The sequence below is a fragment of the Chaetomium globosum genome, genomic scaffold, assembly GCF_000143365.1.
Source record: "Chaetomium globosum CBS 148.51 scaffold_2 genomic scaffold, whole genome shotgun sequence".
Taxonomy (NCBI): Eukaryota; Fungi; Ascomycota; class Sordariomycetes; order Sordariales; family Chaetomiaceae; genus Chaetomium; species Chaetomium globosum.
In genome coordinates, this window is record NT_165977.1 from 4629196 (window position 1) to 4642157 (window position 12962).

Consider the following 12962-nt stretch of genomic DNA (forward strand, 5'->3'; position numbering starts at 1 on the left):
AGACCACCCCGGCGCCGCTTCCCACCTCCCACGACAGCACTCCGACGGCCCGCCCGGCCCTGGTGCCCCCCACACAAACCAACATCGCCAACGAGGCCTTCTACGACCTTTTCGGCATCACAACCAGCGCCTGGGAGCTGTCGAACCAAGCTGTTCCAGTCGCGGCTGACGTTCCAGTATGTGTGGAACGACGGCGGCACCCGCTTCGCGACCGAGGCCCACGAGCCGCTGGACTATGTCCCCATCGGCGGGACTGGTGGTGGTGGTGGTGCCGGCGGGGTGGGCGGGGTGACCGTGGGCGTGGCCCTGCAGAACGAGCACGCCCGCGTGCGGTTCTGCGCGACGCCCGCGGTCACGGTCAGGAATGACCAGGGGATGGCCATCGGGATCAGGAATATTCTGAAGGCGGGCGTGTTGGTGATGCGCTACTAGATGGGTAGCGGAGGGGGTTAGCGGGTGGCGGGGGCGTGCCCGGAGGGGGGATGAGTGGTGGCGGGCGGGTTGTGAAAACCGCCCGCGAGGGAGAGAGAAATTTCTGTTTTGTTTGGAGGCGGGGACATAGATCCCGGCCGAGGATTTAATTCGGCGGGGGGAGGACTCACTCATTTGGGTTTGGGTTTGGCCCTCTTCAGACCCAGCTCCTAGACGGCAGCTGGGTCGGAGGGCCAGGGATTCAGGATCACACCCTTCTTGGGTCACTGTTCTTTGGGATTCTCGTTTGTTTTCCGTCTGGGGAATCATCGCGTTTGGTGTTCAGGCCGACGATGGCTCTTGGGACGGACGGGCGCATGGTTCATAGGACGAGATCTTCAGAGATGGCAGTACACAACTGGAACCCATCGCTTGCCTAGTGGTGCCTACCGGTGGAGAGAGCCTCTTTTCACCAGGCAGGCCTGCTCCGGGTCCCCAGGTACGGGAAAAGCGACTGGCTTTGGGAGTTGCTACAGGACCTTGGTTGCGTTTCTTCCCCTAGATAAAACCCCCCTTTTTCGCGATTTGCACAAATGTAGAGTCACACACAACCATTCGCCGCCAGATTGCTCATACGGCCAAATCCATTACATTATTAATCCCTCTTCTTTGCGCTCCTGACCTGGCTGACTGCAACCTGGTGATGGGATACTACAACATTACGTCCGACGTTAAAATTAGGGAGGAACCCTCACGTCGTATCGGCGGGAGTGGCGCGTGCATGATGGGAAAGGGGAAGAATCCCCGGACAACTACTACTCCAAGTGCGGGGATACGGAGCCATTGCCTCGCGCTGGGGGCCTGAGAACGCGCATGCCGTGATGCGGCGAGTTATACGGTCCAGGACAACCCCGTCTAGCGTAACAAACAGGCCTCCCAACGTTCCACCGACTCTTCAGCCCATGCCACTCCCCCCCCCGGACAAAATACCATTGATGAGCGCCACCAAGAACCCAAACGACAGCGGACTAAGCCCAAAACCAGCCAAAAATCCTCCTCCCCCCGTACCAGTGTCGGTTCCCGGACGGGGCCGGAGACGGGAACACGGCGCGGGCTTGAGGGTAAATGGTAGGTGGGTGTTGCGGGCCCTATGGGGGATGTGACAAGGGATGGCGAAAGCAAGGGTAAGGGGTCGGAGGTGGGAATGGTTGGGAAGGGGAGCGGGAGCGTAAGGACGAGGAAGGGCAAGGAGAAGGAGAGGGGGTGGGGGTGGCCTGTGCTGGTGGCCAGTAATGTAAATAGTTGGGCATTTTCTTTTACCACCCACTTGAGTTCGACGCGCAAGTTACGGCGGGCACGCCACCAGGGGCAGCGCGGGGTGTTGCGCGGCTGGAAATCCGTCGCGGTAGTGGCGGTAGGTGATGTTGACGCGCCGGTTGCCTGCGACCGGGGTGTGGGTCGATGGCCTGGGCTGGGTTGATGCTGTGCTTCCATTCTTCTTGCATGTCGGCGTGCATCACTAGGAGTGAGTTGCGCAGGAGATAAATCGCGATTTGCCCAGCGCGGTCGGGGTTGTTGTCGTTGGTGCTGCCGTGATGGGTTATCTTGCGGGAGGATGCGGCGGATGGGGAACTCGCGGGTGACGCCGAGTGAGAGGGAGCCGATTACGGCGCGCGGGCCGAGGTAAGTTAGAGTCCGAGCGCCCCAAGATTTCCCACATTTTTTTGCGTTGACTGTTCGATTCGGCCCCGCTGTCAAAGAAGAGAGAAAGATGGCCAAGAAGACGCGCTTCACACGCCAGAGCCGACGCCCGCGCCGAGGCGAAAGGAGAAGCCTATCGAAGTGCAAGCACGGTGTAGACGTTCGCGGACCGTACGTCCTTAAACGCGATTGTGTCGGCTGGAGTCGCTTTCAACCTGCTAGTTCATCACGAATGGGAGGCTACCGGATATACGAGCTTGCACGAAGTTTCGGTTGACCCACAATTGTATAATTACACCTCCGGCTCTCTGGTCCCCCACTAGCAAGTGGATAATCACACAACAGCATTCCGCCGCCGCTATGGCATTCTGATGCTATAGGCTAACTGCGCCGGTGCGTTCCTCCAGGCTTCCTTTGGCGGGTCGCGAAGCGGCACGCTCCCTCTTGTTCTCTCTAGTGCCTGGAGGAACATTTATGTTCCGAAAGGTTCCTTAACCTGGAGGAACGTACGAGGCACGAGCTTCAGGTATATATCACCGCCTTCCACAGCCACTGCTCACCTAATTAATGATCTAGATGGTGAAGACTCGAACGATGCTTCGGACACAGAAGAATTATTGGACGCTCAACCCGTTTCGAGCAGCAGGACCCCGACAAAGAAAAGAAAGGAACCAAGCTCTCCGGAACCGGCCAGAAGCAAGAGATCCACAGCGGGAAGGAAGAAGGCGCGGCTGTATGACAAGCTTTTGAGGTTGACCAAAGAACTGCTTTTGCTTGCTTTCCCAACATTCGTCAACCATCCTAAAACTGATCGCACAACGATATTCTGATGCCGCTATGGGTTATCTGCGCCGACGCGTTCCTCCAGGTTTATGAATGGGCAAGTTTAGTGGCACGGGGCCCGATCCCTAGTGGCACGGGGTCCGGAAATTCTGCCGAAATTCTGCCACCCTCCCGGGTGGGCAGAATCTCCGCCCACTCATTCCATACTCCGTCTCTAACGCTGTGCACAACCGCCCAACTTCTTATTTGACCTCGTCCACCGACTGCAACATCGTGTCCAAAAAGATTTATTGCATCTCCTTATTGGCTATATTATAGGGCCCATATTATATCACGATCCAACGAGCCGGCAATCCACTCTGTTGCCTGCCGCCTACCAAGATGCCTCTCGAGGCCCCTACCGTCCCTGCGGATGGATTTGAGTCCTTCGATGTACTCTACGCCCATGTCAACGCGTCAGCCAAAGAACAAGGATACGCAATCGTCAAGGTGCGATGCAGCGACTACAAGAACGGCGCGCCGAGGCGGTACGATCTGAGTTGCGTTCATGGGGCCAATAAAAAGGAGACCCGAGGTGTCGGCCTGCGGGACACATCTATCATCAAGACGAGTTGTCCGTGGAGGGCGAAGGCAGTTCAGCGTGTACTTGCAGGCGATCGATGGATCTTCAAGGTCATGGTTAACCAGCATAATCACGAAGCTCAAGACCCCGTAGCCTACCCTAGCCACCGCAAAAGGACCTGGACCGAGGCCCAGAAGGATAAGATCCGCCAGATCTTCAAGACCACGGCTACTGGCTCCCGTGGTGTTGCCGCATTGATGCGAGAGCGTTACCCAGATCAGGTGACCCCCCGTTTTCTACCCCTTTTCTCACACCTTTATCTGTCTAACCTCCCACTTTACTTATCTAGGAGTGGCACCGTCGCGACATCGAGAACGAGATGAGCCAGGCTAAGGCCGAGGCTCTTGGTGGCTATACCCCTACCCAGGCTCTGATCAAGCACTTCACCGACACTGGTATTAAGCACTTTGTCCGCCAGCTAAGCGGACATGTCACGGCCTTGAACTGGACATACCCATGGTGCGAGAAGGCCTGGAAGCGATTCCCTGATGTCCTCAGCCTCGACAATACGTACAAGACCAACCGCTTCGATATGCCTTTCCTCAACGTCACGGGCGTTACCAATCTTCATACCACCTTCAATGTCGCCTTCGCCATCGTCAACAAGGAGGATGAAGAAGCCTACACTTGGTTGATCGAGCATCTCGAAAAGCTCCGCGTCGCTGTAGGCGCCCAGCTACCTACTGTAGCAATTACCGACTTCGAGAAAGCCCTCAAGAATGCGCTGGCCACCGTCTAGAAGACTGTCAACCAGCAGATCTGTTTGTGGCACGTGTTCAAGAACGTACAGAGCGAGGTCAAGAGGAAATGGAACTGGCCCGACGGCCAACAGCCCAGCCAGCAGGCCCTGCGAGAACAGGAAGAAGAGGGTAATCACGTGGACCCTACTTTCAGGGATCTAATCGCAGAGGCCCCTGTCATCGGCCCTCCCCTTTCGATTCAAGATACTGAAGATACCCCTGCCGGCTTTCTGTCTGTCTGGAAGGCCTGCGTATATGCCTCGACGATTGACGACTTCCAGATGGCGTGGCAGCACCTGATCGACCAGTTCGCCGAGCATCAAGAACCCGCTGTTTCCTACATCTTGTCGACCTACTTCCCATGGAGGAAGCACTTCCTCGAGTGCTTCACCCGTCAAAATCGGAACTTCGGCGTTCGGGTCACCTCTCGTACAGAGGGCAGTCACAAGGAGGTGAAGTCGTACCTGCTGAATTCAAGGGCAGAACTGCGGTTTCTCGCCAGCCGCGTCGAGCAACTCGTGAAGGACCAAGAGGCTTCATATAACGCCAAGAAGGGCGAGGAGGCCACGCGCCAGCTCGGGCAGTACAGCAGCTGTCGATGGATGGGAGACCTACGCTACCGCCTTAGCCGCAAGGCACTTGGCCTCGTGGCGCAGCAACACAGGATCTGCCACAGCAGGGTCAAGAGTGACCTCGGACAGACTGCCTCCCAGAGGCACAGGGAACCACCCCCTGAGTGCACCGGGGCTTTCCACCAGCAGTTTGGCCTCCCTTGTTCCCACGATATCGAGCGTAAACTACGTAGCAACTAGGAGCTTAGTTACCTCGATACCCATCCCCACTGGCACCTTGAGGTGAGCCTCGCCGCTAACGACCCCTTGGCCGCGATCGAAGAGCCGCTAGTAGGAATCACAAGGCGTGGTAGGCCTACAGTCAGTCAGGAGGAGATCCCCGTCGCTTTGATACCCCGTGGAGATAACTACCGCCGAGCTTCGGCCGCCACGCGGGCCCGAGTGTCACGGCACCAAGCCTGACCTGCTTAGGTCACGTAGGCAGCACGTGCCCACGCGACCTAGACCCACACTAGCAGCAGGATCTCCTCTCCGTTAGCGTCCCCTTGCGAGAGCTTCCTCTCTCCTCATCGCACAACTCAGTCATTAGCCAGAACCTGACCCTGTCCACGCGTCTCCCCTGACCTCGCCCCGTGACACCGAGACCCCTCGCGGTGGGAGCTCGTTGAACGACAGGAGCAGCAGCAAGCCCGGGGCCGAGCCCGAGGCCGGCGGTCGCGGGGCCCGAGAGGACAGGGTAGAGGCCCCGCACGGGGGCAGGGCCAGCAAAATGCAGTAGATGGGGCTCAGGGAGGTGCATCAACTGGGCCTGATGTGGCTATATCGCTAGGAACGCCCGTATCAGACACGCCCCAGTCACAGTAGCTAGGAATTCATGCCTGTATATCCTGAGTTAAGAGCGTAAGATCAATATTTTCATATGCACCCAAATCGTTTAAAAAAGGACGTTTTCGCCGTTTGGGGGGAGGAAATAGGTCCCCTCCCCCCTTTACCGCACTACAGAGGAAAGGCGGTCAGCCGTGCATTGATGTTTTAGGAAGGCGGTGAACTGGACCCCGTGCCACTAGGGATCGGGCCCCGTGCCACTAAACTTGCCCTTATGGATGGATGGATGGAATTTATTTCGCCCGGAGGCACTGGGCCTATAGGGCCTTAGCACCCCGTGGGGGTTCAAAAGTCTGCGGCACCCCACATCAATTAAACGCGCGACGCGACACGTTGCTCACCATCTTCAATCTTCCAACTAACAGAACTCCAGCCTACCATGGTCAATTTAGACGAAATCGGGGCCAAATTGACGGCCAGGCGCCAACCTGGCCAGGAACTGTCGCCTTTTGCACGTGCAGCTATTATAGGTGCCGTTGCAGCTGGGGCAAGCCAGTCGGCCGTTGCGCGCGCGTTTGGCATCAGCCGGGCGGCAGTCCAACTCACACTTCATCGATTCGAATCTTCAACCACTGTTGAATCCCGACCTAGAACTGGTCGGCCAGAGGTTCTTACACGTCGGGAGACGGTACATCATTCAGTTGGCCAAAGGCGGAACCCTTCGCCTATCAACGCAAATGCTCCACTAATACAGTTGATACTCGGAATCTCCCGATCAACGGTCCGCCGAGTTCTCCGCCATCATCGTATACGGAAATGGCGTGCACCAGAAGAGAATCCCTTGACGAAGGACGTGGCAGTCGCTAGATATAAGTTTGCTTGCTTTTGGTTGGAGAATATCGAAGTGTTGATCCGAGTAAGTGACTCTGAAGCTGGTCCCTGATTTTGCTAACCAACCTCTAGTCTATCTTCACCGACGAATCGTCATGCCAAAACAATTCGAGTAGCCCAACGGCTTGGGTCTTTCGGTTTCCCTCTCAGAAATGGGATAAGAGCTTCGTCAATCTACGGAATCATGGAAAAGGCAATATCTCCATCATGATCTGGGCTGCTATCTGGAAGGGAGGGAGGACCGACCTTATTGTGATGGAACGTGACCATCAACCTCCCCAGAAAGCTTGTTGATAGCTCCATGAGCTATCAACAAGCATTGGAAAAGGGTCTTCTTCCAATTTACGATGGTACAAGGCACTTCCAGCAGGACAATGCCCGAGTACATACATCTGCATCCTCGACCGAGTGGCTCCTGAACCACACAATTGAGGTACTGTCACGGGCACAGCCCGTTCCTTGTAGGGTTAGGGTTGCACGGCTGAACCCCGAGGTGGGCTGTACGTAGCTCTGCGCTGGTCTGTGCGCAGCCACAGGGTTTTCCCTGAGTGCGCCTCGCCTCCCACATTCGGTTCCTCGTGCAACCACGCAATATACCAGCTTGCCCCTACCACGGTGATCCTGACCGTGATAGGTACTTGAAGATTGGCCAGCTCACAGCCCAGATCTTAACCCAATCAAGCATATGTGGGCTCTATTGAAACGGAGGATGAAGCAGGAATATCCAGATATCTGGTTACTGAAGAAAAACCAGCTGGATGTTGCTGAATTTACCAGATGTCTTCGTGCATGTTGGTGGTCAATCGACCAGGCTCAGATTGACCAGCTGATCGATTCGATACCCAGACGATTGGCTGCAGTCAAGAAAGCCAAGGGTTTTGTGACGGAGAATGCGCCCGGTGCCCTGGGTTAGGGTTGGATGCGCATTCCCGGTCATACTCTGCAGTGGTCTGTGCGCGTACTACACTCATTCCGTGTCACGGCACTGAACCGTTGGTCCACAGGTCACGTGTCTAGTCACGTGCCTGACCGATATACCCATCTTCAGGTTCTGCATCTCCATAGTTTCTTCCCTTCCTCATAGAGCAACGTAGTTATCTTCCCAGACCTACCGTGGTCCTGTGACAGTTTGCTCTATCATTAAAACTGTCGCCCCGTCGTGCGCCACAGCCAGTGAACCCCGTGGAAGTTTTAGAAGCGGCAACTCGCCTTTCCACGGTCGGGGCGGCCACGCCGCCCAGCCGCGCCCTCAAGTCTACCAGCCTCAGACCAACCAAATGGCCCCCTGGCACCAGGACCAGTACCAGCTACGCGCCGCCGATCATGAGACAGGTCATGTTATCGGCGAGGTCCGGTCAGACTACACGCCCACCGATTCTGACGGGCGCCAGCCAGGCGAGTTACAACCTGGGCCGTGACCCGAGCCCAGCCTGGATACAGTCAAAAGATCAACCCTTGCGCTAAGTCGCTCGCGAGGGTCGAAACTCTATGAGGGAGAGGATGAGAGGATCCGAGCTCTGTTGCTAGACCCAGCACCACTGGTCCTGGGGAAGCAGTCTCTTGACCTGCGCGCCGCAGATAGCACCAGTAATAAAAATTCCATCCTTGTCCATACATCTCTCGCCTCTACGCGCACACAGTCCCCCACTTCCACCGTCGAAACAGTGAGCCTCGTTGACACCGGCAGCTCGGCCTATGCCTTTGCAGACGACCAGAGCATTGCTATCAAGTATGGAGCGCAAAAGAAGCGCCTAGTCCAACCGAAACCGCTCCGCCTCGCAGACGGAGTACCTTCCAGTTTCGTGACTCACTACTTCGTGTCACGGATGACTATTGGTAGTCACAGCGAGGTCGCGCTGTTTTACGTTACGACACTTTCCCCACGAACCCCCATCATTCTGGGCCTACCATGGCTCCAAAAACATAACCCAACCTTGGATTTCGTGAACCTCGGTGTGGTCTTCACATCGGAATATTGCTCGCACCACTGTATCAACTGGACTACACCCCCCGAGGAACACTCCGCCCCCATCGGCCGATCCACGATCCCGACAGTCAAATATCACCAACCCACAGTCGAAGACGCCGAAGACGACAAGCATACACTCCTCCAAACCGACTTTCCGGAGTCACTAGCCACAAAACCTCGCCGCCGAGTCCACTGGGCCACGGACACAGAAATCATACCGAGCCCAGTGTATGTGGATACACCACCACAGCCAACACCGGCCCCGCCGCCCCAGCCGCCCCCACCGCAGCCTTTCGAGTTACGTGAAGGGCCTGTGCGACACCCGACCCACCGTTTGATGCCGTTCGCCAGACCGGGCGCCCTGAAGACGGCTACCCCATCGGCAGGCCCCGAGAGCAGAGCAATGGAAACATTCCCCCCAGCTCGTCCAACCTCACACCCCCTACCTGCGCGCCTCGTGCACGGCCACCGACTCTCACCCGCTCGTTATAGCCGGCCGAGTCGTGTCAGCCAGCCAGACACGCAGCCAGTAGAGCGCCCCAATACTGACGACATCCGCTGCGTCCGCGGCCTGAATTTCGCTCAGTTCTGCAAAGAGAAAGGCGTCCAGGTCATGAGGATCCATATGACTGAACTGAACAGAGTGTTTGATCAAGAAGAGAACCAGCAAGCTTTCTCCGAGCTCCCCATGAACGCAATCGAGTTGCCACGACTCTCCGAGACAGCCTATCGCCGTCTCGTCGAGGGAGACTACACACTGGACGAGGCGAGGAAAGTGATGCCCGAATATTTTCACGATTTTTTGAAACAGAACCTAGGCTCCGGCTCGGAACTCCTCCGCCGCAAGATTGTCGACGAGGATGTCCAAAAATTTCTAAAGAGCAAGGCACCGGTCACCCGAGAGGATGTTTTGAAACAGCTCCCATCAGAGTTCCACCACCATGTCGAACACTTTCTTACGAAGAACTCCGAATCGCTCCCGCCCCACCGACCCTGGGACCACAAGATTGAGATCATGCCTGGCAAGCAAGCCCCATACTTCAAGAACCGGCCATTTTCGCCAGCCGAGCTCCGTTGCGTCAAGAAATGGATTGATGAGATGCTCGACAAGGGTTTTATTCGCGAGTCAACCTCCCCAGCAGCGGCGCCGCTCCTCCTGGCCGCCAAACCCGGCGGCGGCGTACGCATTTGCCACGACTACCGAGGCCTCAATGAGGTGACAATCAAGAACAGGTACCCATTACCACTGATCCGCGAGACCCTAGACGCACTCTGTGGTGCCAAGTTCTACACGAAACTCGACGTTATTGCTGCCTTCAACCGCATCCGTGTGGCCGAAGGCCATGAATGGCTCACAGCTTTCATCACCCGTTTCGGCCTTTTCGAAATGCTCGTCACACCATTCGGCCTCTGTAATGCACCAGCTACGTTCCAGAACTACATCAACCACGTGCTCCACGACGCCCTGGACATCTACTGCACAGCTTACCTAGACGATGTTCTCGTTTTCTCCAAGACTCGAGCCGAGCACACCCGCCATGTCGATGAAGTCATCCGGCGCCTAGGCACTGCAGGCCTGCAGATCGACATCAACAAGTCGGAATTCTACACGACAAAGACCAAATACCTTGGCCTGATCATTTCGACAAACGGGATGACGATGGACCCTGACAAAGTTGAAGCAATCCAAGTCTGGAGGGACCCAACCTCGGTGAAGGAGCTCCAACAGTTTCTAGGCTTCGCTAACTTTTACCGACGCTTCATTGAGGGATACTCTTCGGTAATAGAGCCGATGACTCGCCTTTTGAAGAAAAGCGTCGCCTGGGCCTGGGGCCCAGACCAAGCAGCAGCATTCGTGAAGCTCAAGACAGCATTTTCCACAGCACCAGTCCTCGCCTACTACGACTACACTAAGAAGACAGTGGTCGAGACGGACGCCTCAAACTGGGCATCCGGCGGAGTCCTTTATCAGAAAGACGATGGTGGCAAGCTCCGCCCCGTCGCGTTCTTCTCGTCCAAGCACACAGCCCCGGAATGCAACTACGAGATCTATGACAAGGAACTTTTGGCCCATCGTCAAGGCGCTTGAAGAGTGGCGCCCAGAACTGCAAGGAACCGAGGAGGCCTTCGAAATCGTCACGGATCACAAGAACCTCCAGACCTTTATGACGACCAAGCAGTTGAACCAGCGTCAAGTCCGTTGGGCCGAGTTCTTGTCTCAATTCAATTTCGTCATCACCTACCGCCCTGGAGCCAAGGCCACGATCCCTGATGCGCTTAGCAGACTCCCAGGCGTGAAACCCGCCGGCGCCGACGACGAGCGCTTGAAACACCGCGAACAAGTGATGCTCCCGCCCGAGAAGGTCGACCCGTCTATCCTGAGAGAACTACTCGGTTCAGCGCGCCGGGAAGGCGACGTGGAATTCATTGCCACCATGGACCCCGAACCGGAACAGAAGTCAATTGACGAGCTGATTCGCCAGGGCTACACCGAAGACTCACTGGCGCAACAGATGCTCGCCGCGCTGCGAGAGCGAGGCGAGCGCAACAAAGATCGCACCACACGCCGCTGGCCCAAGGCAATCCGAAAACTCCTCCGCTGCGACAAGTCCGAATGCTCGATTGTGGACGGCTTAATCTATTTTCGAAATCGGCTGTTCGTCCCTGACGCGCCCGAGCTGCGACTTGAAGTAGTACATCGCACCCACAGCAGCGGCCCAGCCGGTCACCCAGGCCGAGTCAAGACCTTGGATTTGCTGAATCGCACCTACTGGTGGCCTGGGATCTCACAGTTTACCGCCACGTTTGTACGCGACTGCGCTCTCTGTTTCCGAACGAAAACGCCCCGCTCTGCGCCCCCCGGTTTCCTCAAGCCCTTAGAACTCCCAGCCCGGCCGTGGACGGATATTTCCATAGACCACGTGGTTGACTTGCCCGAATGCAAGCGCAACGGCAGGAGTTACCGCCACATTTTCGCTGTAGTCGATAGGCTCACAAAGATGCGGCATTTGGTTGCAGTCACTTCGCTCGACACAGACGAGCTGGTTGAAGTCTTCCTACATCATGTTTACCGCCTGCATGGCGCCCCAGAGACTATCATTTCTGACCGCGGTTCATCCTTCGTCTCCGAATTCTGGCGCCGATTCAGCCACCGCCTCAATACCGCCCTTCGCCCAAGCTCAGCCTTCCACCCCGAGACGGACGGCCAGACGGAGATCATTAACGCAGCTATGAACAAGTACCTCCGCGGTTATGTCAGCTTTACTCAAGACGACTGGGTGGACTGGCTCCCTCTCGCCGAATTCGCCGCCAACAACCAAGTCAATGAGACTATAGGAGTCTCGCCTTTTTTCGCGAATTATGGCTTCAACCCGCGCCTCGGCATTGAACCCCTGGGGCCCGTGCCATCTGCAGTCCCAGCCCACGCTAAGAAGGAATTTCTCCGTGCGGATGCCATCGCTGGACGGTTCGAACGCATCCTCACTCAACTTAAAGCTCTAGCCAAGATGTCGCAGCAACGATATGAGGACAGTGCCAACAGGAAACGAGACGAGAGCGAGACGTTTAAGGTCAACGACATGGTCATGGTGAGCTTGGAGAATATGAAGACCAACAGGCCTAAAAAGAAGTGGGATGACAACTGGGACGGACCGTTCCCTGTGCTGGCCGTCTACAAGGGCGCCGTTGTCATCGACCTGCCCGACCACATCCGCGTTAACAAGAGTTTCCACACCTCGAAAGTCCGCCTCTGGCAACCTGAAGAAATCCCTGGCCAAGCCGAGCTCAACGCCGCGGAGCGCCGCAACATCACTGGCCGTATCGCTCAGCGAGATGACGACGGAAACATCGAGGACAGATGGCAGTTCGAGCGCATCCTAGACGTCCACGATGAAGATATCCAGGAACATGGTCTGACTTACCAGATCAAGTGGAAATACCATGATGAACCAACATGGGAGCCCGAGGAATGCCTGAAAGGCTGCGACCGCGCCCTCTTGGAGTTTCATGAGCTGAACCCCGATAAACCCGGCCCCCCCGGCCATGGGTGGAGAAGCCCCCCCGCGCCAAAACGGCCACGACGGAGACTACGAAAAACATAATATAAGAATCACGCCTCGGTTTGAGGACAAACCGATTTGGGAAGGGGGTTGGATGGATGGATAGAATTTATTTCGCCCGGAGGCACTGGGCCTATAGGGCCTTAGCACGCTAACTACATCCGGATCAAATCGGTTTGCCTTTAACTCGTACAAGCCCCCTACTTCTTCCCTCTTTCTCGCTGCACCATTTACCTCTTGCCTTGGTTGTTGTGTAGCAGATCAGCTTGGAGGCTACTTTCTCCAAGTGTTCAACGTCCTATCTTCGGCAGCTAAAGCGGGACCTGCTGGTTAAGGCTCGTGGTTGAGGCTCGTGGTGTTGAGTGTCGGTTTCTTCTACTGTGACTGGTC

The 12962-nt window shown here is 56.4% G+C and overlaps 3 protein-coding genes across 3 annotated transcripts in view; all 3 read left to right on the forward strand.

The window, feature by feature from the left end:
* Positions 1 to 432, forward strand: part of CHGG_03575 (uncharacterized protein) — a gene marked incomplete at both ends in the record, with an annotated part of 2735 nt that extends 2303 nt beyond the window's left edge. Inside the window, one exon of the mRNA XM_001230090.1 lies at positions 128 to 432. Within this exon, the coding sequence (XP_001230091.1) occupies positions 128 to 432 (305 nt within the window). The remainder of the gene's footprint in view (positions 1 to 127) is intronic.
* A 2844-nt stretch (positions 433 to 3276) lies between these two features.
* Positions 3277 to 5069, forward strand: CHGG_03576 (uncharacterized protein; the record flags this gene model as incomplete). Its single annotated transcript, XM_001230091.1, has 3 exons — positions 3277 to 3738; positions 3807 to 4181; positions 4257 to 5069. 3 exons carry the CDS (start codon positions 3277 to 3279, stop codon positions 5067 to 5069), a joined length of 1650 nt encoding a protein of 549 aa, XP_001230092.1.
* A 2753-nt stretch (positions 5070 to 7822) lies between these two features.
* Positions 7823 to 12614, forward strand: CHGG_03577 (uncharacterized protein; the record flags this gene model as incomplete). The annotated part of the gene is made up of 3 exons (XM_001230092.1): positions 7823 to 7877; positions 8022 to 10496; positions 10618 to 12614. The coding sequence occupies 3 exons, from the start codon at positions 7823 to 7825 to the stop codon at positions 12612 to 12614; spliced, it is 4527 nt and encodes a 1508-aa protein (XP_001230093.1).
* Between the last annotated feature and the right edge of the window lie 348 nt (positions 12615 to 12962).